Source organism: Phymastichus coffea, unplaced genomic scaffold (assembly GCF_024137745.1).
Source record: "Phymastichus coffea isolate CEN01 unplaced genomic scaffold, Cenicafe_Pcof_1.1 PCOF00014, whole genome shotgun sequence".
Lineage (NCBI taxonomy): Eukaryota > Metazoa > Arthropoda > Insecta > Hymenoptera > Eulophidae > Phymastichus > Phymastichus coffea.
Window position 1 is genome coordinate 7,300,775 of NW_026706825.1, and position 27,068 is coordinate 7,327,842.

A 27,068-nucleotide genomic window follows, 5' to 3' on the forward strand; every position below is an offset into this window, starting at 1 on the left:
AGCGCCATGTAGGTATAATAATTGCTGACTGCTTGTTCTAGCCTCCCATCCACAGCCGCGGCATCCATATACACGTTTCGTTCGCTAAATTTAAACCCCGGTTTGACACCTTGATTGCTGCTTTTCTTTGGGATTCGTTTTCGTATATAGTCGAAATATAATTTTCGATCTCTTCAATTTTTCTTATATTTTCGTCAAATTTTTAAGGAATTTAAAAATTGAGAAATAAGATAGTAAAGTATTTTTTGTATTTTATATGTTATTATTTCGGATTCAATTGATTTAGTTTGATTTATTTAACTGTTCCACATTAAAAAGATGAAAATTCGAAGTTAAATTCGGATTAGATTTCAAATCTACAAAATAATTATCAGACGCAGTTACTGACTCAGAGTTTAAGACCAAAGTTCAAATCACTGCATATTTTTATTGCTATATTTTTTAATCAATTGTTTGATATTAAAGATATGCGTCAATTACTATTGCTGCAAACGTATAAGCTTAGAAAAAACGAAGGAATTCTTAGATGAAAGCCTAATGTCTAACTCAAAGAAATAATTTAAAAATTTTAAAGCACAATATCAAGCAAACAAGCCTTATTGTTAGTGACGTCATGTGCTCAATTATTACGGAACGGACTTCAGAAAAATCCACCCTGTCTAATATACCGACTTGATATATATATGCTATATATATATACATATATATATAGCAAAACACTTAGTCTTCAGGAGCAATGGCAATCTAATTAGGTGACGTTAAAAGCAGTTAGTTTTGTTTTTACGTATATTTCGGCAAGGGCCGAGCTTTCGAGATGGCTCTAAGAAAAGTCAAAGGTAATTTCGAACGGATGTTCGATAAAAATCTCACCGATCTTGTACGAGGAATCAGAAATAATAAAGAAAACGAGGTAAGGCTTAATACTTTTGCAAGGTTAACGTTTAATTTCATTTTAAGATTTTCTATATTATTGTAACTGATATCAATTCATTGAGATTGCTAAAAAATGAAAACACTTGTGTAATATTTTTTTATTTCTTACACTTTAAATTGTGGACACTTTTCATGCAACATATTTCAATTACAATTTAAATCAATATTTGAATAATTAAAAATTGATACTTTCTTAATAGTACCTGCTACTGATCTTCTGAACTCCAATATGTTTTAAGATTTCATTTACCCAAGTTTTAATTCTAAAATAATAAATAGTGACCACAATATTATTAGGCACTTCAAAGTTTATCCATAATATCATGAAATTATTAAATAAAACTTGTATGTTATGATTTTAAACTTAGTAACTTTATAAATTGTAGGGTAAATATATAACACAATGTATGGAAGAAATAAAACTAGAACTAAGGCAAGATAATATAGCAGTCAAAGCCAATGCAGTTGCTAAGCTGACATATGTAAGTTAGAATAAATTTGTATTTGTTTTAAACATGACTAACAAATTTTTTAATTTTTACAGTTGCAAATGCTAGGATATGATATAAGCTGGGCTGGATTTAATATCATAGAAGTTATGTCATCTGCAAAATTTACTTATAAGAGGATTGGCTATTTGGCGGCTAGTCAAAGTTTTCATATGGAGTCTGAGGTACATGTTACAGTTATTTTTATTCACATGCCAATCTAAAGAGTATTTCTTAGAATATACTTGAAATTGTTTTATTTTTAGCTACTAATGTTAACAACAAATATGATACGCAAAGATCTAAACAGCTCCAACCAGTATGATGCTGGACTTGCACTAAGTGGTTTATCATGTTTTGTTAATCAAGATTTAGCTAGAGATTTAGTGAATGATATAATGACTCTTTTGACTTCTACAAAACCTTATTTAAGAAAGAAAGCAGTGTTAATGATGTACAAAGTGTTCCTTCGATTCCCAGAAGCATTGAGACCAGCATTTCCTAGACTTAAGGAAAAATTGGAAGATCCAGATAGTGGAGTTCAATCTGCAGCAGTTAATGTAGTGTGTGAACTAGCTAGGAAAAATCCAAAAAATTATTTAAGTTTAGCACCAGTGTTTTTTAAATTAATGACAACATCTACAAATAATTGGATGCTAATCAAAATAATTAAATTAGTAAGTAACTTAACTCACAATATTACAAATTTTGATTCTAGTCATTTTTATACAATGAAAATGAATTTATACTGCATTTCACTATTATTTAATTAACATTATAATAATTTATTTTCATTATATGCTCAGTTTTCTACAATAACATTGATTGAGCCTAAATTGGGCAAGCCATTGACACAGCCCTTAATTCAATTAATAACAAGGTTTTCCTCAAAATTAATTTCATTTTGTATAACATATGGTAGTACTATTGTCTATTGAAACCTGTAAAAATTATTATAATTTGATAGCTTTCCACAAAAACATTACATTGTTTTTTGCAAATTAAAAAACGCTCTGAAGTTTTTATTAAAATATTGTTGAATGCTAGTGTTTGCTAAGAATAATTTAAAAATTTACAGTTTGGCGCATTGACACCTCTAGAACCTAGGCTTGGCAAAAAATTGATAGAACCATTAACAAACTTAATACACAGGTATTATAATTACGTAAAATAAAATCATGTAATTATTTTTTCTTTGTCATTAGATATGTAGTAGCTAATATATATGATACTAGAACCTTCTTCAAAGTTTAGTTGTATAAAACTTAAAATAATCCAAACTTTTTTTTCATATTTGGTTCTGTTTACTAGACATACCAGCTATATTAATTGTATACTCATTTTGATTTCATTTTAGCACATCAGCCATGTCTTTACTGTATGAGTGTATAAATACAGTTATCGCAGTCTTAATCTCAATATCTTCTGGCATGCCCAATCATTCTGATTCTATTCAATTATGTGTACAAAAGTTGAGAATATTAATTGAAGATAGTGATCAAAATTTAAAGTATTTAGGATTACTTGCCATGTCCAAAATATTAAAGACACATCCAAAAAGTGTACAGGCACACAAAGATCTTATAATGCAATGTTTAGATGACAAAGATGAAAGTATAAGGTTACGTGCTTTAGATTTACTTTATGGAATGGTCTCTAAAAAAAATCTAATGGAAATTGTGAGAAAATTGATGGTACACATGGACAAAGCAGAAGGCACAACATACAGAGATGAATTACTGTCCAAGATCATTCAAATATGTTCTCAAAATAACTATCAATTTATAACATATTTTGAATGGTAAGATTATTCAAATATTTTTATTTCAGTATAACTAATTGTTGGCATTTTAAAAAAATTGAATTTGTTTATTGCTAACTATTATGACATAATCAGGTACATATCAGTTCTTGTTGAGCTGACGCGCATGGAAGGAACTAAACATGGACGGTTGATAGCAACACAATTACTAGACGTTGCGATTCGTGTACAAGCGATTAGAAAATTTGCGGTGCAACAATGTGCGATTTTGCTTGAAAATGCAGCTCTTTTGACAGGCCAACCTAGAGCAACGATGTCTGAGGTGCTATATGCAGCTGCATGGATTTGCGGAGAATTTTCTAGGTTTGCAAAATAAAAAAATTTTATAATTCAAGTAAAATTTTTTTTATCACCGTTGAACCAAATAATATTATCGTAATGCTTACAGCGAATTAGAAAATCCAATGGCAACAATACAGTCAATGTTAAAACCTCAAGTATCAAGCTTGCCAGGTCATATTCAAGCAGTTTACGTCCATAATATTATAAAATTGATTGCCGCTATTCTTAGTAAAGAAGATGAGACTGATATCGAAACAATCCAACAGGTAGATCAAGTTATTTCGACGACGGGTAAACAAATTTTGGCTATATAATGTATTGTTTTTCAGATTGCCGATTTGAAAGAAAAGTTGGCAATGTTTATTTGCAGTAGTGATTTGGAAGTTCAAGAAAGATCAAGCTCGGCGGTAGCGTTGTTGGATTGTTTGACAGAAAATCCAAGCTTAGCTAAAGAAATATATGAGGCGTTTGTAGGCGAACTGAATCCTGTTGCTCCAAAAGCTCAAAGAAAGGTAAGATATTTTACTAAAGCGTGATATTATACATTAAAATTTGGTTTATCAAGTTTTTATTAAAATCATGACGTAAAAATAAATTTTTTCAACGGGTTGATTACCATATGAGCCAATATAAGTCACTATGACATTGTAATATATATGCCATTGATATAAAATTAAAAAAATTAATAACTTTACCATCATATTTATCGATAAAAAAGTCAACATTTTTGGTAACTTTTTTTATCGCCATGACAGTTATAAATAGCTTTTTCTCAATATTTAGTTAATTTTACAATTAGTATACATTAATTCAACGGAAAATAAAGATAACATCATCTATATCTCATGCTAAAAATGATATTTTATTCAAATATTTCGATAGAACATCTTCAATAATTACTATTACATGTTATTTAATATAGGTGCCAATTCCGGAAGATTTAGATCTCAATTCATGGATCAATGATCCTCCTTCTGAAAGTTCAGACTCTGATGATGTAGATATGAATGATATTTTTGTTAAATCAGAGAAAACTAATGATAGTTATCATACGCGTCCTTCGTATGAACCAACGGCAGAAGAATTAGAAATGAGACGAGAAGCAAGAAAATTGGAACAACAAAATAATCCTCATTATTTGAAAATCTCTGCAACGCCTCAAAAGAAAATTACATTTTACAATAAGAATAACGATGAAGATTACGATAATATTCCTATAACAGAATTGGATATTCCAGTATCTTTGAAAGTTAACGATTCTATTTATTCAAATAAATATATCGATATGAATAAAAAAGAACGTAAACGCTTTAAAAAGGCAAACAAAAAGAAGAAATCTAAAAAGAGTAAGTTATATAATATTGATGTAATAAAAAATTAATTATTATACATCTATTCTGTATTCTTTCAGATAAAAAATCAAGCAGCTCCGAAGATGAAGACGACGATGAAGTTTATCCAGTCCAACTTGTAAATAAAGGGATTGGTGAGTTGCCTCCCGGTGCGCAGTTGAGTGATAGTAACGATGAAGATGCAAAGGATGCAGATGATCCTCATCGAGCACTTAACATTGATCTCGATATGCCGTTGCAAGAGGATGAGAGGTTGCCAGTGGTAGAACATCGTATCCCCATTGCAAACATTCTTAATACAGCCGAAAAATCTATCACTAAAAAGGGAAAAGTATGTTATTTTGATTGTACTGATCTAATTATTTCTGAATATAGAAGAAAAATGATTTTTGTATATATTTTAGGAACATAAAAAACAGAAGAAAAAGCATAGTTCCAAGGATAAAGTAGAACAAGAATCAAAGAAAAAGGAAGAGGTCAATTTGTTAAATGTGAATGAAGCTGATGAACAATGTAAAGTAGATGATGGCGTTACAGAAGAGAAAAACAAAGAAAATAAAAAATCAAAACGTAAAAAAGATCAAATTAACCAGGAAGATGGAAAAGATTACCAGAAAATTAGAAAAAAGACAAAAAAAGGTAAAAGTAAAAATAGTAAGGAGAATAAAGATTATGAAGAAACTGCCGGAATTTCTACACCTTCAAAAGAAATATTGCCAAGTAGGGATCTTAATTTTGATATTGAGACTAATGTGTCTGACCAGTCACCAACTTCTGCTAAGGAGTTGGCTAAAGATAAGACTGTAAAAATGCTTTATGAAATTAAACAATTAGAGCAAGATGCTAGTAAAATTATTTTATTACTTTCATTTATAAATCTGTCGGAAAATGTATTAAAAGAATTGATATTTAATGTTATGGATTCATTAGCTTTGCAACTAGAAAGAAGGGTATGTAATTGAATTACATGTAAATTAATTATCTGGAATAATTATTAATTAATTTTTCAAATTACAGCCGAAAGATGAGTATGGAATCAAGATGAATTTTCAATTACTTCCATTGAGTTCCAATGAAGCTCACGTGGCGATTTTAGTATCCGACGTAACGTTTGCTCAGAAACTCCGCGGTACTTTGACGTACATGATACAGGGTTCTAACGATACAGTGCAAGAAAAGCTCGACTTTATTTTACGATTACCTTGCAGTAGTTTTGTAGTCGGGCGTCTTTGTCATAACGACATTCTTGCGGAATTGTTGAAAAGTGGCCAATTGTCACAAAAATCAAGGACTGAAGTAACGGCTTGTAAGAATTTCAATAAAATACTGAAAAATATATGCAGTGAATGTCACTTAACACTGGTCGAGCATATTGATAATACGGCGTCTTTGTACGGTCAATCTCTGAAGGGGCACCACATCTGTCTTTTAGTGAAACAAAACGTGAGTTGATTGTTTTAAATCGTTAAACTGTTTTTTATTATTATTGGAACTTTTGAACTTTATGTGAATATTGCTTCTGTATATTGCAGTCAACAACAAACATATTGGTAATAGAAGGAAAAAGTGATAATAATTCTCTGCTTGTGGAAATTATCGATGAAATAACAAAGATATTGGCGTGAGAATTTCGAAAAAATAAATTATTGTTATAGCTTAATATACATAAAATATTGACAAAATTTCTTAAAAAGGAAGTAGCATCTGATACACATTTGCTACAAATTAAATAATTTTTTTAATTATTATACATATTGAAGACCATTGAACTGAGATAAAAAAATATATGTAACATACGATGTTAGACGTGCGGATAATTATGCACGGTTTTATTGTGCACAATAATATGGCGCAAATCAGCGTGTATCAATTCTTACGCTATTATTGTGCACGATAATTTGTGTATACATTAAAACCGTGCACAATTGTCCGCATGCCCGATGTTAAACGTCGAACTATTGACGGATTTTATATGCGACCTTTGTAGGACAGTATCTTTTCGTCAAGGGTTCACTTGCGAAAGTTTCATTCCATTTTACTAAAAAAACTATTTGATGGTCAATATTGTGTATATTTAATTTGTTAAATACTTTGAAGGGCTTTTGCAACTAAATAAATTACTTAAAAAATAACGCTTTTTAAATTAAAATGGGCGGAAGAATGAGATGTATATTGTTAAAAATACACATAATTATTTAATGAAAATTAAAAAATCCACGATTACGTAAGATTTTAAAATGTAAGCTATGTTGTCTTTATAATTACTCGTGAAGGTTTTAAAAAATTATTATGTTACAGTTAAAATTTTAAGCGCTCATTACATCGAGATTTATTTTTTTGTATTTCATGTTTGTTGGTACATAACTATATTTTACAATTTTTTTACCTCAATTAATTTCTAAATTTAATCTTATTATTATGCAAATAGTTTTATTTGAAAGAATATTGTGTTGATCAATACTGAATAGCGTGATCAAAAACGATTTGATGCTCACTTATTGAAACATTGATTAAAAAATATTTTTTTAACAAATAAATAAAGGTATGCTTATTTCATTAAATAGATTGTAAAATGTATTGTATTTTGTACAGAAATAAAATAGATGAAAGGATAATAAAACTTATATTAAAATTACATGTTATTACATTTACTGTTTATAATAATACATTTTAATGAAACCCATACCCTGCGATAATTTTTCAATGAAATATTTATAAATATAAAAATTAATGTAATAAGAATAAAGCATTCGATCTTTATTTAGTTTGCATGAAGGGTTATTGTGCGTGTGAACATGATTTGACCCATTATCTATCGAAAGATATATGTCGAACTTTATCAAGGTTTTGTTTGTCAAACCCGGCATTGAACTCGCTATAGCCTATAGTCCGCGCATTAAATTTTATATTAAGTTTTTTTCTAAAGCTTTATTTACTCTTATATAATAAAAAGTGTTAATTATCATTCGCTGTGATGAATAAAATTATTTACTAAGATACTTGTTTAATATTTACCGATTTAGAGTTTCATTTAAAGTTTTCCTTTTGCCGATAATTCCATAAAAAAGCTTTCGATATAAAAAGTTTACCTTTTTATATTATGGCGAGAGATTATAAATAATATTTATGAATCAATATCTATCGCATTTTTATAAATACTCAACGAATCAAAATCCCAACATCGATTGTCTTACAAATTGAATTCGATCAACGGTGTTACCAGTAGGTATCAAGAACAAAATAATCGGCGATGGAAACCTCGCTAACTATATTACTAATATATTACTACTTGGAACACAAGAGTATCGAGTTAGAGTATCAAAAAGCAAACGCACAGCAAACTATCACATCTCAAAGCTATCGCACAACCCACACGATATCAGAATATAGGTTTAGTGATTGCGCATAGGTATAGGCATGCAGTCGTCTGTATTGGCGGTTTCGCGAGTCGCTACGTTCGTTCGCGCAGGTGAGAGCGGCGCATGCAGGGCGTTATCCAGCAGCGTGACTCCTCCCTGCCTCTTCGCGCTTGCGGCCCATCATACGGCGTGCAGCACAGCACACATATACACACCTCTCTCTCGTAGTGTGTCTGGCGCTGGCACTTGCACTGCATACGTGAGGCGTGCGTGCAGCTCGCATCTTTACGCTGCTGCTTGCTCCACTGTCATGAGATAGCTAAAACTCCGGTTTCACACGTACGCAGGTGAGTCCAATCTCCAACCGCTCTGGCTGCTCGCTACTACACCTACACCTATACGTCCATCTTCAGCACTGTATCTGCGAGTCTCCCTGTACTGTTATCACCTTGGTAGCACCTTTTTCTCAACGAATCCTATTAGTGCTCACGTACACCACGCACATACTTGCGCGCGTTTGTTGATCGACAGCGAAAGAAAAGAAGAAAAGAAAGCAAGTGCGTATGCCGGCCCAGCCGTCAATCGCACCACACATTTTATTTGTCTTGTGCGTTATTGTTGCCCGGGACGTTCAATCAGTCTGGCTATTGACGCAATTCCAATGCAATGCTCGCGTGAGCTATCCACTTATTAATCATGCCACTTCTACTATAACTTAAATTTGGCGATTGTTCAACTACTTCTCCAATCGAAACAGCTGCTTTCAAGTTGATTGACCAGTCCACTGATTAAAGTTTGTATTTTCCTTTAATTTTGAGCTCTCTGCAAATGATGTATTAATTGATTCTTTGATTCAATATTAAGTGTGTGTATGTATGTGCGTGTGTATTGCCTACTGTTTGCTCTAATCTAAATTTAGACTGATTGCTTTTGAACATTGCAAAGCATATAAGTTAGATTACGACCATTTTTCATTGATCTAGTTAAAATATTGAGGATATTTATGAAGTAGTATATAGTATGGTTGGAAGATAATAACTTTGATTGTTAGTTTTGCTTTACGTTTACAGAGGTGCATGTTCAACATGAGCTTGCCAACACCAGAGGACACAAATGACAATGCAGTTGCAATCCAGGCAGCAGCACAAGCTAAAGAATGGGTGAAATTTGAAGAGGATACACCAGCTGCATCATCTACTCCAAAAAAAGCTAAAGATGCAGAATCAAGTGCTCCGGCATTTATCAAGCCAGAGTCTGTAACTGTTGATGTAAGCAAAATTAACAGGTCCTTGGATACATCTGATGGCGAGCACAAGAAAAGTGAAAACTACAGTGGAGCTGTAATAGCAACTAACTCCGTACAAATTAATTTGGACAGATCAGGACTCAGTCGTTCAGTGACTAATGAAGAGCCTAATTTGCAGTCTTCGGCTGCAGGTGTTTACAATCCAAAAAGTGCCTCCTTGAAAACTATAGATTTGAGAGATACCTCTAATGGCAGAAATATTATAAGTACCCCTATTGGTAATATAAGACAAGGTTTTGCTAATGGTGACACCATTGTTACTCTTTTACCAGTTAATACTAAGTGGCCTTGGATAACTCCAGCTAGATTCCGTCCAGAACTTGTACCTGAAGAATTGATGGCACAAGGACTGACAGTCAGTATTAGACATTGACACTTAAGTAAAATTTGAAAAATAGCTTTAAACAGTAATTTTTATTTATTTATTTATAGTTAACAGTGGAGGACTATGTACAAATAATGGAACTACTTGTTAATGATGTTCGATTCAACATGTACAATATTTGTTACAAAAGAATTCTTGTAGTATGGATATTCACAGCTTTTATGGTCTTATTGGGACTGCTATTCTCAGGAGTGACAGGACTGACATTATTCGGTCTAGGAGTAATGTGGCTGGTCCTTAATGCTGCTGCCATATTCTTATGTATGTTCATCAAAATCAAGCTCAACCACAATCTGGAAAAATGTATGGCTCAGGTGAACAAGCACCTGCTGCGACATAAAATTTTACTCGGGCTCGACGACAGAGGAAAAATATCCTGCCACAAAGTTAATTTGTGCTTTATCTACTTCGACACCACGGATTGCATTGTAAGTATTACGGCATATTATTTACAGAGATTACAAGATCCGCGTGACGAGTGGGTTGCTTGCGAGTAAAATGTAGTGGAAAAATGTAGTGTAGCGATCTCATCATGAAGCTTTTACTATTTTTCGCGATGCGTTACTGCATGATGAACACCCCGGACAATTGTAACGCGCACTGTGCGAGTCGAGATTCGGTGCCGCGATTCACTGAGATTCGGTAAAATAAGAAACTCGACGCGCTAAATATGTCCGGGACCACGACCAGAGTGAACGCGAACAGGTGCATTTTTCATTTTAGCGCTAAAGTGTCGTTGGCCCGCATACGTGCTCGCGCGTGCAAATGACAAATCGACGAGATGTGCGCTCATTGATTTGGTTAGCTCGTAAAATTGTCGTCGAAAGCTGCGGAAGGCGTGCAACCGCGCGTGGCTTATGTAAATACACGTAGTGAGCGGATCGATAATCGGCGAAGGCTGCGGCAAGAGGGTCGGCGCGAGCTGGAAGTCGATGCGCCCAAATGACAAAAGTTTTCGTGGCAGAAAAAGCTGCAGGAAGTGATCGAGCGCGAGGAGCGCGAGGGCCGGCTGATCGGCAACAACGACGAGAGCTCGCGGTCCAGACGACAGCGCGAGCTCCAGCAGCGCATGGACATCGACGACAGTGACATCGTGATCCAAGGCGCAACCACCACTCGGGTCTCGCGCAAACAGGTTTGTCACATGCTCTCTCTCTCTCTCTCTCTCTCTCTCTCTCTCTCTCTCTCTCTCTCTCTCTCTCTCTCTCTCTCTCTCTCTCTCTCTCTCTCTCTCTCTCTCTCTCTCTCTCGCATTACATAAAGGCTGCTCATTTTCCATTAGACGCCTATTTGTGCACGCGCGCATTCGGCTATTCGGCTTTGTGTGTACAGCTGCGCTCTTGCTGCTGGTGTTCCGCGGCAAGCGAGCTCGTCGCAATGCGCGCTGCTCGTTAAATAGCCAGCACTGGCGTTGTCGGCTCGCTCATTTGCCCGGAGCAGCGCTCAGAGGCAGCTATGTCGGTATAGAGTTAGCGAGAGAATAACGATATCGATAATCCTTGTCAAGCCGTACAGAGGCGACGAGTCGGTAGCGAGGAGGCGAACGTTGACGAAAGTTCCGCTGTCGAGGGTGCTTTTCCGGCTCCGATAAGGAATATCGATAGGACGGAAAGAGAAACGATAGATGCTCGCGCGCGACGAAACTGCTCGGCGGGGGTGCGCGGGCTAATCATCTCTGACTCACGTGTGTATTGGTTGGTTTGCGGGCAAATTTGGCTTGGCGTCCGCAGAGCAAAAGCGAGCAGGTGTTTTGCCGATACGCGCAGCGCTGGGCTAAGGACTATCTGCGACGTCGTCTCGACTGGACGGTCGACGAGGAGGCCGGCAATCCCTCGTCGCCGCGTCACCTCAGCTGCGCACTCTGCCCGTGCCAATACATCGAGGAATGGCTGCGCAACAAGAGCCACGTGCAAGGGCGCGACTTCTGTCCACGGTGGAGCAGCTTTCTCAGGGATCGCGGCATTTGAGAGGCGATCGAGCCGCCCGACAGCTTTCCTTCTGTCGGTGCACTCGCTCGGACTTGGCCTTTCCAGCTTTCCAGTGCCGATCGGCAATCTCAATTTTTCGATATTTTTCTCCGAGAGCACACTCTCCAGTTCTTTTTCAACATTCCTTCGTGACTCTACTACTAGACTTTATTCTACCTTATGGAATTTAGCGTACACGCAAGACCAATATCATTCCGATTTTTTAAACACCAATTTTGCGTATTTTACACACCAATTTACAAACTACAATTTTTTCTATGTGTACTTATTGTGTGCATGATTTTTTGTACTAGTTCTTTTTAGACTTCGTGTAGATCTATTCAATATGTATACACCGCTGATCGCGACGCGGCGATTACATTTCTCGTGCTTTTTTGCTGCGATCTATCTCTGGATGGTAATTCGCGAATCAAGTGGCCTTGTCAAGAATTTTTGCACGACCTCGTTCATTACATGTACCATTGTCTTGCAAGACAAACAATGTATACTTATAATTACAGTGATGGCGTATCCTACGTATATTTTATTCAGCTGACAAATTAAATGCAATCATCCCAGTCGTGAATTGAGCTGGTGATTTTTTCTAGAAACGATGACAAACGATGAAAGTTTATTAACCTTGATTGTTAATTGTTTGTACATTAAGCTTTAAATCAAAAATCTTTGAGTCTTTTTAGATCTCTTACGATTTTAGTATTCATATGTATTTAATACTAGTACATACTTCTGTTTTAACTGTTGACATACAAATGCGAATTTATGCAAATATTAACTCAAATATTTTACTCTGAAATATATGTACATGTATATACATGCAATAAATTAACCGACAGACTTAGAAAAATAAGAGCGAATAACAGCCTAGTAAAAGTCTTGGATATGTACTTAAAGGCAGAGCAGAACGGTTGTAAAAAAAAAGTGATAAAGTTGTAACATGCCGTCCACTTGTAATATAGCGTGCGTAGTCTAATCTATTGATTAGTCACATAACATGAAATTTGTAAAGTACATAATTGTTGCATCTTGTTGACACTGAAGCGTGTGAGCGACGAAAACTTAATACAAGTCTCGTTCGCAGAGAGACTCTAAATCAAAATTTATATATGCCTGTTACTAAAAGAAAGTTATTATATCTTTTTAGCGGTTGTTATGGCGAGAATAATTAGAAAAGTATTTATATACACGATGAGCCGGTGTCGAGTGAGAGATGTACAGCGACTTTCTCTTGCGAAGAAAGTGCGCCGCGGCGAATTCTTGTAGCTTGAAAAGCAGACACACAGCCAATATACTAAGCGACGAAGGAAGATTAATAAAGAGTTTTTATTTGTCAGGCACAGCTTATTATTGGAATGGCTCCTATGTCCTTGGCTGGCGGCGCAGTGCGTTCGCCGGAAAAGGCGAGTGTAATTGCGTGCCACGCCGGCTATGTCGATATCGAACGAAGCGAGAGCGCAATTAAATACACGCATGCGAGTACGTGAGGAATAAGCAAGCCGCGTGCACGGCGTTTGTTGGCAGGAGCGCGCGGAGATGCTGCTGCTGAGGTACGCTTCGCGCTGGGCACACCACTTCGTGCGCAGGCGGCTGGAGCTTGCGGTCGACTCGCAGCTGCGCGGCCGCGCCTTGGCCACCCTCAATCCCAACCAGCCGCCCAGGCACTGCGTCAGCTCGCACTGCCCCTGCCAGTTCATCGAAGACCATCTCAAGTACAAGCCCAAAGGCAAGTTCACTTATTTGCGTAGCTTCTTCCAAATGCCCGACTTCCGCTCCAGCTAGGCGCGCGCGCCTTCTACCTCGTCTCGCGTCCGGTCTTTTTTTCCAATTTTCGTCGAAACGCTTGCGCCTAATCACTCGGCATTACCTTCATCGCAGCTAATTCCACACCATCATGGCATATCTTGCTTTTACTACTTATGCTAATACGAAAACTGCAGTATTGGTTTTGTGTTTTTACGTTCACAAGTGACGTTTGTTCCTTATGATTAATGTGATTGATCGCGCATTCCCACTGCAGTTTTGTTGAAATCGGGTTCATTTCATAGCGCAAAGTCCAAATATCTAGCAATTTTCAAAACACTATATTTTAATACAGACAACATTACAAGAACCTTCTCAAATTTCTATCAACTTTCTATCACTATAATTTGTAAATTTCATCACTTTATACATCTGGCAAAATGTGTTCAAAGTGTGCCGATATATATGCACCTTCATTACTTTTCTTAGCGATAGCATAATAGAAAAGCTTATACTTAGCGCGTTAATTAAAAAATCTTGTTCTTTCAAATTCTTTTCAATTTGATTGTTTAATTGCATAATTCGATGATGGAAAAAATGGCTTGTTGTCATAAATTAATAAAAAATGAGTGAAATGATATTATGCAAACGAATTATCGGTTTATGTACTAATAAAAAATAATAATTTATTTTATATAGTACAAAAAAGCTTTACTCGTGCATCCAATGGTTTGGGTATAAACTAACCAATGAGCTTCTCACAAGACAATATACATGTGCATTCGTAATTAAATTTTTTTTGAGTACTGTTGAAAATTTACACTCAATTGAATTGGGAAAACTTGCCTCAATGCTATGTATACTTGTAAGGGTTACTTATACAGTGATATTACAATCAAACAATAAGTTGCAAACTTATATATTGACTTTGCTATTGCAATGTACGAAAAAGTTTAAAGAAATGGATGTTACTATATAATTATCACATATCGATATTGATGTATATAATACGTCAGTTAATAGATAACAAGATATATCAGTAAGCACAAACACTTTCTTATCGTGTACTCATGTCTTTATAACCGACGTTCAGATAATAATCTACAAATATTCAAGACTTTTTCAACTAAAACTACTAAACACCAATATACTACAAATTTTTCTACAAATTTACTTTATCGACTTTTTTAAATCCAATCTTTTATCAACACGACTGATTATGACTTGGAATATCAAGTATAACTATAATTTCATTGATATGTTGTTGAGCTGAATACTCATCATATGAAATATTTTCAAACATTAGATACGTTCATCTCTTAAATAATATATATTATATATTTTGAAAAAATTTTGATAAATGCACTTATTAGACAATGTATCTACTAAAATATAATTTAACCGGTTTGCGTTGTCTAACAAAACTGTTTTTTTCTATAAGAGAAAATTATTGTAATGCCGTCAATTTTCCAGTGACATTATTTCATCGATATAATTTTTAACTAAAGTATTTTCAAGAACCGACATTAGATCCAAATGCGCACGTTTCGTAGTGATAACAATAAGCAAAAGTCACGGTAACAAGTCTCATAAAAGTAGGCTCGAATAAGTAAATAAGTAGCCACGAAACGACAGCGCGCTATAAAAAACAAATTAATTCACTTGCTGATGCATAATTAATGTCGTTGATTATACCAGATAAATTGAAAGTCTTGATTAACATCCGATACCCGAAAAAAGTTTCAGATTAATCGATGTAGTTTTGTGAAAGTTTTTCGGGGAGGGGGGGGGGGGGGGGGGGGGGTAAAAGTTATACACGTTTATTTAGGCCTTTTCATAAAACCAAAAAATGTATTATCTTCTCAGACGTACCTAGGCATATAATACGTACGTATATGATGACGGTAACATCTTTCACCTGAAAAATTATCTTTATATATATATGAAATTTTATGATCTTAAACCAGTGAGTAGGTCTTTTTCCCTATCAATACACCTTCGTAGAAAAGTAAAACCTCGTGCGAGTAGGCTGCAAAACTTGAGATAGTTTTAAAATCATTATTTTTCTAGTTGCGTACAAGTAGAGCATAGAAACTGTAATTTTAATTGCTATACTGCGAAGCGCCAACTTTCTATCAGGTCCGTCAGTACAAATTGTTCAAAATTGGTGTTTCGTAGTGGCAATTAAAATTACGGCTACTGTACGGTTGCATGCAGCTATAAAAAAAATGTAACTAATAATAAATTATTAGTTACAATTTCTTTGCAGTATAGTCCACTATGTATTTTGTTCAACTTGAGTAGAATATAAAAATTATAGTAGAATATAATTATGTGCTTTTATAGTATAGGTGCGTGTATTGCGTATAATTGTTAGGTCTTTATTGTATTCGAAAATTTTTACTGTACTTCTATTATTTTCTGCGAAATAATTTTTGTACTTATTATTATTATTATTATTATTATTATTATTATTATTATTATTATTATTATTATTATTATTATTATATTTATTATTATTATTATTATTACTTTTTTTTTGCTCAAAGAAAAGACGCGAATTTGATGAATATAAATAGAAAAATAACAAATCTGACTGTTGATAAATAGTGATTAAAAATTTATTGCAGACAAATGTAATATATTACAAGTTTTCACATTGAGACTATGTTGCTTTATTTAGATTCACTAAAATTTATTGACAAACTGTAGTTGAATTATTATATTTTCTTTTGTATTTTTATAAATATATATATGTTTATATCATCTAAACATATTGTATCAATTTTACTTTATTCGATTCAACCTAATTGAATCGGTTACCTGAATAAAAATTAGTACTCCTTAATCCCACAATTCCTTAAATTTAAAATATCAGTCAAGCTAGTCGTATGTGTAGGTATCATGCCACAATTAGTACTCTATACTCATAATAAATGTAAGTTATAAATCAATGATTGTAATAACATTTTATTTAAATTTTTCAATGCGCAACATAAGTTATGTAATGATAGAGCTTTCAAACAACCTAACATTATTGTAGTATCTGCCTTCTCTTAAACTAACAACTGATTGCACGCAGCTGGATATAAATGGTGGCACATCTTATACTATTCTACTATCTACACCCTTTGAATACATTCAATTCTTTAGTCGGTTTACAAAGAGTAAGTATTTTACTATATTTCTATAAGTTATTCATTCTCTTATACTATCTTAGTAATTTTTCTTAATATCTTAATATTTATTTGTTCCCAAAATATCATACAAATAATATGGAGCTTATATTTCAAATTTCTTCAATAATTAATTTATGAGCATAATATTTAGCTCACTATATTATAGGATATCCTCCAGGGTTCACATGGTGTGCTTATCTAGCCATTTCATCAAGGATGCAAGATCCCTCGACTTATGGATATCCTCATTGAGTTATTTATATTTACTGAATTGTGATCACACGGAAATACTTATTTTTATAGAAAAAAATATAGACATGTACTATAATAAACTTAGTAATAAGAAATAAATGTTTTGTTGTTATTTATTTTTTTCAAAAAGACAAAGCATATTTAATAGTTACAAAATATATAATATTTACAATTTGAAAAATAGGTCTATTGAATTAGAGCTGCTTGAGCTTGCTCTTTTATCTCTTCTTTTAATTCAAGCATGCTGGTTATACTGCTTTGTAATTGTTCTTCATTCTTGATAATAGAGTCTTCCAATATTTTTAACTTTTTATTTACATCAAGATATGTTTTGACTTTATTATAAATGTTATTCAAATCATGTGGTTCTGAATTGTCAATAAATGCCGGTTCTGTATTGAAAATTAAATTACATTTGAAATAAGTTCAGTAAACATAATTCAACAAATATTGTTTCAATTAATGCATTTCATGCCAAAAAATAGTTTAATGATATTTATACATTTTCTGAGCAAAGAAAATCAGTAACAGTAAGATTTATTAAAAAATATTAAATAATAATCATAATAAAAATAACAATTACCTTGAGTTAAAATTTTGAAAGCTATATCATCTTTATTTGCTGAACTTATTAAATCTTCTGCAATTTCATCAATGCTTGGAGGTTTTGGTCTCGGAGGTAAAGTATTTTTATTTCCAAACATTTATTATTTGTTTTAAATTAAATATCTAAGTATTACGAGTCACAATTTGCAAAGATATATATATATATATATATATAATGTTTACATCACAAAAATCGGGTTGATTACTGTTTAAGAACAACATAATCTGAGATCTAAATCTTTCATCATTTCCATACTTAATACGCCTCTATGACACGGTAAGTACTGCCATCTAGTAAAGTAAAGTATAAGTATATATATTTAGAAAATATCGCTTAAAAATTTCATTTTCATGAAGTCGTATCGCATCTATATTGTTCATACAACTATGCCTAAGATTCACAGTCGGCAATGCCGAGCATCTTGGACATAGTTGTATAAACAATATAGATGCAGTATGACTTCATGAAAATGAAATTTTTTCTAGGGTCATCGGATTCTTATCACCGTATGTGGCCCAAACAAGACTCTCTCCACTCTCCAGATAAGATCCGAGGTTCAGAAAATCGCGCGGTATTTTGCCATAGTTTCGCTTTGTTCCAATTCTGTACTAGCAATAGCTAAAAGCAATCTGACAATAGCGTTGCGTATGTCGGGGTCGGAATATGTAAACACAGTTGATTAGAAGAAAGTAACTAATTAATTTACTAAATTAACTTTTTTCATTGTTCTTTTGTGTAGTTTTATAAATTAACATTATTATTATTTATATATTTTTTTCTTCTAATCAACTGTGCTTACATGTTCCGACCCCGACATATCACAACGCTATTGCTAGATTGATAACTATTGCTAGTACAGAATTGGAACAAACCGAAACAGCGGACTATGGGAAAATATCGCGCGGTTTTCTGAACCTCGGATCTTATTTGGAGAGAGCCTAAGGCTGACATTAATAACCTTATACAGTATTGTTTCTTTTCAAACGACTTTTATTCGATGTTTAAAATTTAACGTAGTTAAAGTAAGAATAGCCATCGCGGAAAAAACCTTTTTCCTGAAACTCGTATTGCTTGAACAATGAGTCAGTATGAAACCGATCCAGATGAAAGGACTTCTATAAGAGAATATTAGACGTCGAACAATAAACATCAGATTTGACGTGTACCAAGCAAAGCAAAATACTAATTGTTAAACATCTAAGTATATCTGTAATTGCGGAAAATGCGAGAGCAATGATAAAAAATATTAACCCACTATATTTCCATTATTAATACAATTTTATATATATGTGTGTGTGTGTGTGTATATCATTTGGTTATCTTTTCTTCTCCATGATATACATTTGATGACAACACGTACATATATGTATATATGTATATACATACACTGCTAGTTTATTGATTCGTAACCCGCAAAGTTCAAAAGCCAATCATTTCAACGATGGGGCATTGAAGACATATGGTTTTTTTGGTAAATTCTGAGAGTGAAACTTGCCAAAATAATACCATTGACCTAACTTCGTTCGGTGTCATCGATGCTCAATCGTCAAATATAATTCATCGATTTTGAACTTCGCGGGTTGCGAATTAACGTCCGGGCACAACGAGTAACTATTACGTCAGCGAAGTTAGATCCCCATTTCCAAGGAAAATTAGTAGCAAAAAAGGGAAAATAGCATTAATTGCCCTATTTGTCCTTGATTCAGTGCTAATTTTTCTTTTTCGATCACTTACTGGAAAATATATAAAAATTCCTATTTTCCAATCACCTAGTGAATAATTTGTTAATGAATTTTTGTTAAGTCGAATTGAACAATATATTTCGTTTGATATATGAGTCGCAAGATAAATAATATTCACGATCGGAATCTCTATACTGGTTTGCAGCTCCGTTATTCATCATATACATTAACGTAATGTAAAAATGATGGTTTAACATTCATTTAAAAATGATAATATCAATAATATTAAATGTAACTCGCTTTGTTCTTGTTTTTCGATGTAGCGATGACGCAACGACGTTGTTTTCATTTAAAAGTAAAAGACTGCGCGCCGTTGACCATAGTATCTTCGTCAAAACGTGGACTGAGCTCGTTTTCCTGACGTTCGAGACGTCGAACATTTTTATTAATTTTATTTGAAATTCATGCAATTGATTGAAAAAGCGAATGGGGAGGGGGGATGACGAGGGACATAATAATTTTCATTTTGAGACCTTCTCCGCAAACATTCAACAAATCATCAAGATAATAGCCATTTACTAAGTGATTGGAAAGTAGGAATTTTTACCTATTTCCCAGTAAGTAATTGAAAAAAGAAAATTAGCACTATTAATTAATTTCCCTTGCAAATAGGGGAGCCAACTTGGCAGTCCCCATTACGTCTCGATCTCTTACATTAGACATCAAATTAAAAATTCGTTCTACATCGAAATTCAAACATAGTATTTGAAAAAATGTAAAGTGCAGCTATACGCGCATAATGCACTATATAAAATATGATTATTAACGATTTCTCTCCTTAAAAAACGAAAAATGTGTTCAAGAAGTCCAAAATTTACATTAAACGGGGCAAAATACTTTTTCCTTTTCTGAATAATTTAATTAATAAAATATAAATCAATATGCTTCATCATATTTAAGCGAGTTCGATTTATGACCGTTCTATTTTGATCATACATAATTGACTTCAAAAATTGACACGCACCTGTTGTACTGATGTTTGGCTGAATATTATTAATTCGCCAAATCTTCAAAGTCCATATTCTCTACTTTTCCATTACCACTGTGGTCTATATTAACTCGTCAACTTCGATAATTATAAATTGATTGTATTAATGTTTGGTTGAATACTATTAATTGTCCAAATCCTCCCAGTCCATTTTCTCTAATTCTTCATTACCACTGTGGTCCATTGACTCTGGAACTTTAATAATTATATAATTTGAGAAAGATGACATTGTTCACTGATGATTTAATAAATAATCTCATAAATTTTGCTTGAATATTTTCACTTATTCATTTAGTCTGTTACCAAACAAAGCTTAGAAAATTGCAGATTTCCGATATAATTTGTGCATAACAAAAAAAAGCCGAACCCAATAATTGCATAAATAGAAAAAAAAACATATTTGACGACAAAGAAGATATATTGACTTAATCCAACCCTAAAAGGTCTCTCCTGCGCCGCTCTATTGGTATTCTGAAATTATATCGCAAGCTAAAATTAGTCCACGAAATGCATTGCCTAAGTATCGTTTTCTTTTTCAAAATTTTGAGTTTTTTAATGCGAAATTTGTTCTCAAACTACTAGTCCTATCAATATCAGATTTTTACAAATTTATCAGCAATATAAAGTACATTATCATAATACAATATTCATTATTAAAACTTTCTTGAAAATATCCATAAGTTATAAAAATGTTATGATTTTAAAGGCATTTCATAAAAAATGCATTACAACTTACGCGTTGTACCACAATTCAATATTTGATAAGAATTTTTAAATGATATTCAAGCTTACCTTGTACTTTTTGACTATTTGATTCGACAAAGCTCGATGTTTCCCTGTCCCAAACGACTATACGTTCTGGCAAATACAACGTTGGAATAGCATTTTGTGATAATTGAGTTTTGCGGACATTCTTTATAATTTTAACTAAGATGAATTTGGGATCGAAATGTTTCTCACACACGCGAAGATCTTTTAATTCTTCATAGGGCATATTCGTCAAGTCTTCACTTTTCAAAGCCGCCAGCCATTCATTTCTTTGTTTTTCTTCCACCGGAAATGGATACCTGTGTATCCTATCTTTTGGAATTGTCGGGCATAGAGGCACCGCACATTTCTTTCCATTAACCAACCAACTCATAACGATACGCTCAATTTACATACAAGCCATCCACGTACGAATACTGCTTAATCTATAAATCACAAGTGATGAAAACGCACTCTGCGAAACTACGGTGCTAACGTAAAAGGTACTCGGTATACATACACTGATGTGCTCTGAAGGACTGCGAAGTTTGCACTGTTGATTACTGAGAACGGATCGTCATTTCACTCAAGAAAGTTTTCAACGAAAATTGGAAATTGTACAGGCATTTCTAAATTAAATAAACTAAACAGTATTGGCATGTACCCTGCTCATCCATTTCTATATCTTTGCCCAAAGGTCGAGGCTATACAAAACATCACTCATCAAAAATTCGTTAAAACCACAATATTTTTTTCGAATTCCTAAATAAATACGTAATGGTTGATTCTTGCGTGCCGAAAATTTTCGAGGGATTATCTTCAGAAACGTGCTTTGCAGCCTGTTAATGCTCTACTCAACCTTACTAACCGTAATACAATTCACAAGGCTATAAACCAATCAACAAGCGAACTCATCCATCGTAATCTTATATATGCCAAATATCAGAACAATGATTTATAGCGTACATATAAGTCATATACAGACTGGTAAATTGTTCAATAGAAAATTCAAAAAACAAGTCCCGTTAGCTAATTACCTGGTTTTTATGTGTAATTAAATGACTGCGATTGTCTGTTATCACACAAATGTACTCTGTAAAATTCATTTTGTATAGAATAGCACGGATAAAGTTTCATGCTCCCCACACCATCAAGGTTCCGTCATTCAATTTTCTATTACAGTTCTTTTTGTCAGTCCCCCGAATACCTTTAGTATGAAAGATTGACGTCTAGATCACATCAAGGTTGAATTTTCTTTCATCGGAGAAAATTACTTTGAATTACGATATAAGTGCGGGAATGTAGATTCTTGTCTCGTGTGACGTACAATCACTCTTCTAAACCCTGCTTTTTCGAGACATCATTATTTAGAACACAAGCTGTGATTATAACGAGGAGTAACCACTACAGCCTAGCGTACAGCCTACACAGGAAAAACTTAGCCGGATCACCACTCTGCCCATGTGGCCTAACATTGAAGACCAAGACCATCTCAACCACGTGCTCTGGTCCTGCAAACACTTTGACACTCTGCGCAAACTGCTATTGTCTAAACTCATAAGAAAAAAGTCATATCCTCCATACATTATCTCGCAATTCCTTTCTGACCCTGACCCTTCCCTCATTGAAATACTTTATAAATTCTTAAAAATGCAAAAGTCTTTCTATAAAACTACTACTAATTATTTGACCTACAACTTCAATTATCTAACTCTATTGTATCTTCAACTTACTCTCTTTCAGCTATGCAATCTACTTCTCTATAACATCTCTCTCCCTCTCTAACTCTATTCAAATATCACACCAATACGTTCCTGCAGCGCGCAAGCGCAAAAGTCATTGATGGCCGTATGGGAATTTATCTTAGCGCTCACTTCAGTGAGCTAAGCCAGAGCCAACTAATACACAAGAACAGAATAAGAACAGAACTAATCAAATGTTCTGGTCATGTTTAGTCCGTACCAAAACATAGGTGACAACATTTTTTGTATAAACTGCTTTATACTCAAACATTCCTTGTAAAAGTTGATGCGATTCAATTTTAAAATAATTTAAATTACATTTGCTCAATTATGGCTCGAGCAGGAACAAAATTAGATGCTAAAAAAGTTGTAAGTAATATTTTTGTGCACAGTTCGTTGTAAATAAAATTAAGATTTTAAGGCTGATGTACATTTTTTATTCAGAATTCTGAATTATTTACTCTTACATATGGAGCTCTGGTTTCTCAACTTCTGAAAGATTATGAAAATGTAGATGATGTCAATAAACAATTAGAGAGAATGGGATACAATATGGGAGTCCGTTTGATAGAAGATTTTTTGGCTCGGACAGGCTCTGGTAGATGCTATGATTTCAAAGATACTGCTGAAAAAATTCAATCAGCTTTTAAAATATATTTAGGCATTACACCCACAATCACCAACTGGAGTGTAACAGGAGATGAATTCTCACTATGTTTTGAAGCAAATCCCCTTACAGAATTTGTTGAACTTCCAGATCATTGTTTACACCTGAAGTATTGCAATGTATTGCCAGGAGTACTTAGAGGAGCATGTGAAATGGTACAGATGGAAGTTGCTGCATGCTTTGTACAGGACCAATTGAAAAATGATAATATTACTGAACTTAGAGTAAAGTTTATAAAGCGATTAGAAGATGCAATTCCAGCTGGTGAAGATTGAAATAATTCAATGTTTCTTTATATTTCTAAATAAACTTTAATGTTTTAAGTGTTACAATATTTAAATAGTGTAGTAATAGTATTTAGAGTCAAATTCATTCTATTACACTTATAAATAATCTATTTATATTATGTATAAAATGATGAAAAAGAAATGTAATGAATCTTTTATTTGTTCTTCAAACTTATTCAACAAAAATATTGATTTTTCTTTGTAAGTCTTTAACATTCAAAGTTTTTTACAGATGACCATAAAAAACAACTGGACAATGATCACTACCAAAAACTTGATCTCTATTGACGACATCACAAACCTTGTTTTTAATTCTTTCAGAAACAATGTAGTAATCCAGTCTCCTAAAACATCATTTATCAAAATATCATAATTTAATTTTTCATTTAAATGTAGGCTCATAAAACTTTACCAGCCAATGTTCCTGTTTCGTGCATTATTGAAATATGACCAAAAAGTATAAACTCCAGTTCTATCAGGATACAGATTCCTGAAAGTATCAACGAAACCTGCTCCCAAAAAATCAGTCATACCATCTCGTTCTTCTTTAGTGAACCCAGCATTTTTCATATTGGTTTTTGGATTAGTCAAATCTATAACAAAAATGATTATAAATATCTGTATTCTACATTTGAATAATTGAACTCCAAGAGTTTATCGTTAATACCAATTTCTTGATGTGCTACATTCATGTCACCACAAATGACCACTGGTTTTAATTTATCCAACTCTTGAATATATTTTTTAAATGCATCATTCCACTTCAAGCGCTTTGGTAATGTTACTAAACCTTTACCAGCATTTGGCACATCTAAAAAATGTACATTTTATTAGTGATTAGGGGTATATAAAGAAATGTAGCATTACAGAAATATTACTTACAAACAGCAACCAAATGAAAGGTTTCATACTCAGCAATGATTAATCTTCCTTCATCATCAAATTGGTCATCATTCAATCCATAAGATACTTTGAGAGGTTCTTTTTTAGAAAACAAAGCAACACCACAATATCCTGTTTTCTTGCCTGTAAAAAATTTATTTGAATATAAAATACAGATTATCACGTTTGAAAAAGGACACTGATCAATCAAAACTCACTATCAAGAAAATAATGGTTATATCCTTTTAATTTTACTTCAGGTGGTATTTTGTTTTTCTCACATTTTGTTTCTAACAAAACTATGATGTCTGCATTTTCACACTTTAGATAATTTAAGCCATTTTTCTACAAAATATGAATTATCAAAGGATCTGCACAATCTATAAATAAAGTTATATTCAAACTTTTAATCATACCTTCACTACTGCTCTAACTCCAGAAACATTCCACTGACAAATTTTAATGTTGTATTTCTCTCCATCAACATTTAACTTATCACATTCGAAATTAATATCTTCTAAGTTTGAATCAGTTTTATTCAATAATTTTTTTGGTTCAGATTTTGTTCGTTTAGTATCTGGTTCACCATTTCCATTTCCATTTTGATTATCAATATCTCTTTCAGCTCGTTTAGTTTTTTTTGTATCTTTTTTGACTTCAAAAGTTTGTTCTGATAACTTATCTTCTGAATTCTAATTAAACAATAATGCAATAATTTGGTTAATGAATTTAATTGAAGAATATCTTGATTAATTTAACTTTACAAACCTTATTATTAATTTTAGCTCGATGACCTCGTTTTGGGGGCATTATAAAGCTTTTGCAGTAGCAAGAGTAAGTTTCTATTGACTGAAAATTAGTTAAAACTGTTTTCACCTTTTGACCAAATATTTTATTAGGCCTATATTTAAGTGCTAAACATAAAACTCTATAGTTAGCAAAACTAAACATAAATATTGTGTTTAATTAATGTGACAAAATTTACATACAATTTCTTTTCTCTTCTTCTATGAAAATTCACTTATTACATTATGTATGGTACCGGGCGGCATCTTTTTTCGGGCGCAATAATCACACATGTGTGATTATTGCGCGCGAACTTTACTAGCGCACATATGTCGAAGAATTATGAAATACTACAAATCTTGTACATACAAACATACAGGTACTTACATTTAGATGAAAATCGCGTTGTTAATAGCGATACTGAAATTTAGCATATAAGAAAGTCTATTTAGAACCACCCGTTCAGGATAGGAGACAATACTCTTGATAGGGCATCAGCCTAAGGCTAAGACATAAACGGCTTTTGGAAAACGAGCATGTGTCTGTAATTCAATAGACGCGTACCAAAACCATTAACAAATCAATTCATAGAACGACACAAATAAATATAACAAATGACAGAAAACATTTCTCTTTATGAAACATTATTAAACATTAAAAATTAAAAATCGTAGTTTGTTTTTTTGTTTTGAGAATTATTAATGTCGAATTTAGAAATAAAATTATAATTTAGACTGTTTCATTATTGTACCGAATTTGATAGTATATGTACCATGTGCGTTGTATATATTTAAGTATAAACTCACTCATTTGTAATTAAAAAATTATGTTTACTTTATTGTTTTTTATTTAAAAACAACATCGTTACTATAGGTAAAATCCTATAGTTATCAAAATATGAGCTGAAGGAACTCACAAACTCAGCGAGAAACCGACGGAAATTGACCTAAAAAAATTATTAAAAAAACTACGCGTGACTGGTTAGAATTTGATAATTCCGTGCAATTTAGTTTTTGTTAATAAAAAATCCAAAAGTTGAATATTCCCAAATTATAAATAACATCTGCGTAGCATTTTAATTCGGTTTTATGCATTTTATGGAAATAAATATGTTGAAACGTTAGTAAAACTCACACCCAATTTTTCTATCTAATCAAAATATTATTGTAACTATCCCTTAAAGAATAATTTTATTACTCATTATAGCGACATAACTGTATATATATTTACATACCTCAAACATCAATCGGTAACATAGAGCTACACTTTTGTGCATCCAGCAACCCCATTCGATATGCGACCAACTCAAAAGAAATTGCGCTCTTATAAGAGCTGCATTAATAAGAAAAAATATTTTTTGAAATAACCGGCAATGTTAACTATTTGTTAAGAGTGCTTAAAATTATTGGATAGTGAAAAAGTATAAGTCATGATATGCCAGATAATGCCGGTACGCTGTGTTATCTGGGTCCCTATATCATAATACAGCTCTTACACTGACATTCCTAAGAAGGTATTGTCTGTGTTAATTAAAAGT

General features: G+C 33.1%; 5 protein-coding genes across 20 annotated transcripts; 3 read left to right on the forward strand and 2 right to left on the reverse strand.

The window, feature by feature from the left end:
- Positions 1 to 743: 743 nt before the first annotated feature.
- On the forward strand, positions 744 to 7,466 carry LOC131674476 (AP-3 complex subunit delta-1). The gene is made up of 14 exons (XM_058953183.1): positions 744 to 910; positions 1,320 to 1,415; positions 1,478 to 1,606; positions 1,688 to 2,098; positions 2,500 to 2,573; positions 2,779 to 3,222; positions 3,319 to 3,546; positions 3,632 to 3,791; positions 3,855 to 4,037; positions 4,448 to 4,871; positions 4,937 to 5,208; positions 5,282 to 5,827; positions 5,895 to 6,320; positions 6,410 to 7,466. The coding sequence occupies exons 1-14, from the start codon at positions 815 to 817 to the stop codon at positions 6,500 to 6,502; spliced, it is 3,582 nt and encodes a 1,193-aa protein (XP_058809166.1). The 5' UTR covers positions 744 to 814; the 3' UTR covers positions 6,503 to 7,466.
- Positions 7,467 to 7,683: 217 nt separating this feature from the next.
- LOC131674490 (transmembrane protein 268) lies at positions 7,684 to 17,163 on the forward strand. Of its 12 annotated transcripts, none has more exons than XM_058953269.1 (7): positions 7,684 to 8,583; positions 9,288 to 9,897; positions 9,975 to 10,355; positions 10,892 to 11,062; positions 13,434 to 13,635; positions 16,735 to 16,819; positions 16,998 to 17,117. In XM_058953269.1, the coding sequence occupies exons 2-6, from the start codon at positions 9,313 to 9,315 to the stop codon at positions 16,785 to 16,787; spliced, it is 1,392 nt and encodes a 463-aa protein (XP_058809252.1). In that variant the 5' UTR covers positions 7,684 to 8,583; positions 9,288 to 9,312; the 3' UTR covers positions 16,788 to 16,819; positions 16,998 to 17,117. The 12 variants fall into 12 exon arrangements, with proteins under 12 accessions (XP_058809252.1, XP_058809262.1, XP_058809188.1 ...); XM_058953279.1 differs by having other exon boundaries at positions 17,010 to 17,058; XM_058953205.1 differs by lacking the exon at positions 16,735 to 16,819 and having other exon boundaries at positions 16,998 to 17,163.
- Positions 17,164 to 17,184: 21 nt separating this feature from the next.
- On the reverse strand, positions 17,185 to 22,009 carry LOC131674579 (uncharacterized). 3 transcript variants are annotated; one of them, XR_009302858.1, is made up of 4 exons: positions 21,688 to 22,009; positions 21,213 to 21,613; positions 20,397 to 20,615; positions 17,797 to 17,980 (listed from the first exon to the last, which is right to left on the reverse strand). XR_009302858.1 is itself a non-coding variant. In XM_058953331.1 (3 exons), the coding sequence occupies exons 2-3, from the start codon at positions 17,785 to 17,787 to the stop codon at positions 17,270 to 17,272; spliced, it is 327 nt and encodes a 108-aa protein (XP_058809314.1). In that variant the 5' UTR covers positions 17,788 to 17,980; positions 18,196 to 18,252; the 3' UTR covers positions 17,185 to 17,269. The 3 variants fall into 3 exon arrangements, 1 of the variants encoding a protein (XP_058809314.1); XM_058953331.1 differs by lacking the exons at positions 20,397 to 20,615; positions 21,213 to 21,613; positions 21,688 to 22,009 and adding exons at positions 17,185 to 17,475; positions 18,196 to 18,252 and having other exon boundaries at positions 17,667 to 17,980; XR_009302857.1 differs by having other exon boundaries at positions 21,213 to 22,008.
- An 889-nt stretch (positions 22,010 to 22,898) lies between these two features.
- LOC131674570 (trafficking protein particle complex subunit 3) lies at positions 22,899 to 23,999 on the forward strand. Its single transcript, XM_058953313.1, has 2 exons — positions 22,899 to 23,278; positions 23,354 to 23,999. The coding sequence occupies exons 1-2, from the start codon at positions 23,240 to 23,242 to the stop codon at positions 23,849 to 23,851; spliced, it is 537 nt and encodes a 178-aa protein (XP_058809296.1). The 5' UTR covers positions 22,899 to 23,239; the 3' UTR covers positions 23,852 to 23,999.
- A 71-nt stretch (positions 24,000 to 24,070) lies between these two features.
- LOC131674551 (exodeoxyribonuclease-like) lies at positions 24,071 to 26,057 on the reverse strand. Of its 3 annotated transcripts, none has more exons than XM_058953287.1 (8): positions 25,919 to 26,057; positions 25,514 to 25,594; positions 25,162 to 25,437; positions 24,964 to 25,090; positions 24,746 to 24,889; positions 24,531 to 24,674; positions 24,276 to 24,456; positions 24,071 to 24,207 (listed from the first exon to the last, which is right to left on the reverse strand). In XM_058953287.1, exons 2-8 carry the CDS (start codon positions 25,553 to 25,555, stop codon positions 24,090 to 24,092), a joined length of 1,032 nt encoding a protein of 343 aa, XP_058809270.1. In that variant the 5' UTR covers positions 25,556 to 25,594; positions 25,919 to 26,057; the 3' UTR covers positions 24,071 to 24,089. The 3 variants fall into 3 exon arrangements, with proteins under 3 accessions (XP_058809270.1, XP_058809278.1, XP_058809287.1); XM_058953295.1 differs by lacking the exon at positions 25,919 to 26,057 and adding an exon at positions 25,735 to 25,874 and having other exon boundaries at positions 25,514 to 25,659; XM_058953304.1 differs by lacking the exon at positions 25,919 to 26,057 and adding an exon at positions 25,735 to 25,869.
- Positions 26,058 to 27,068: the final 1,011 nt, after the last annotated feature.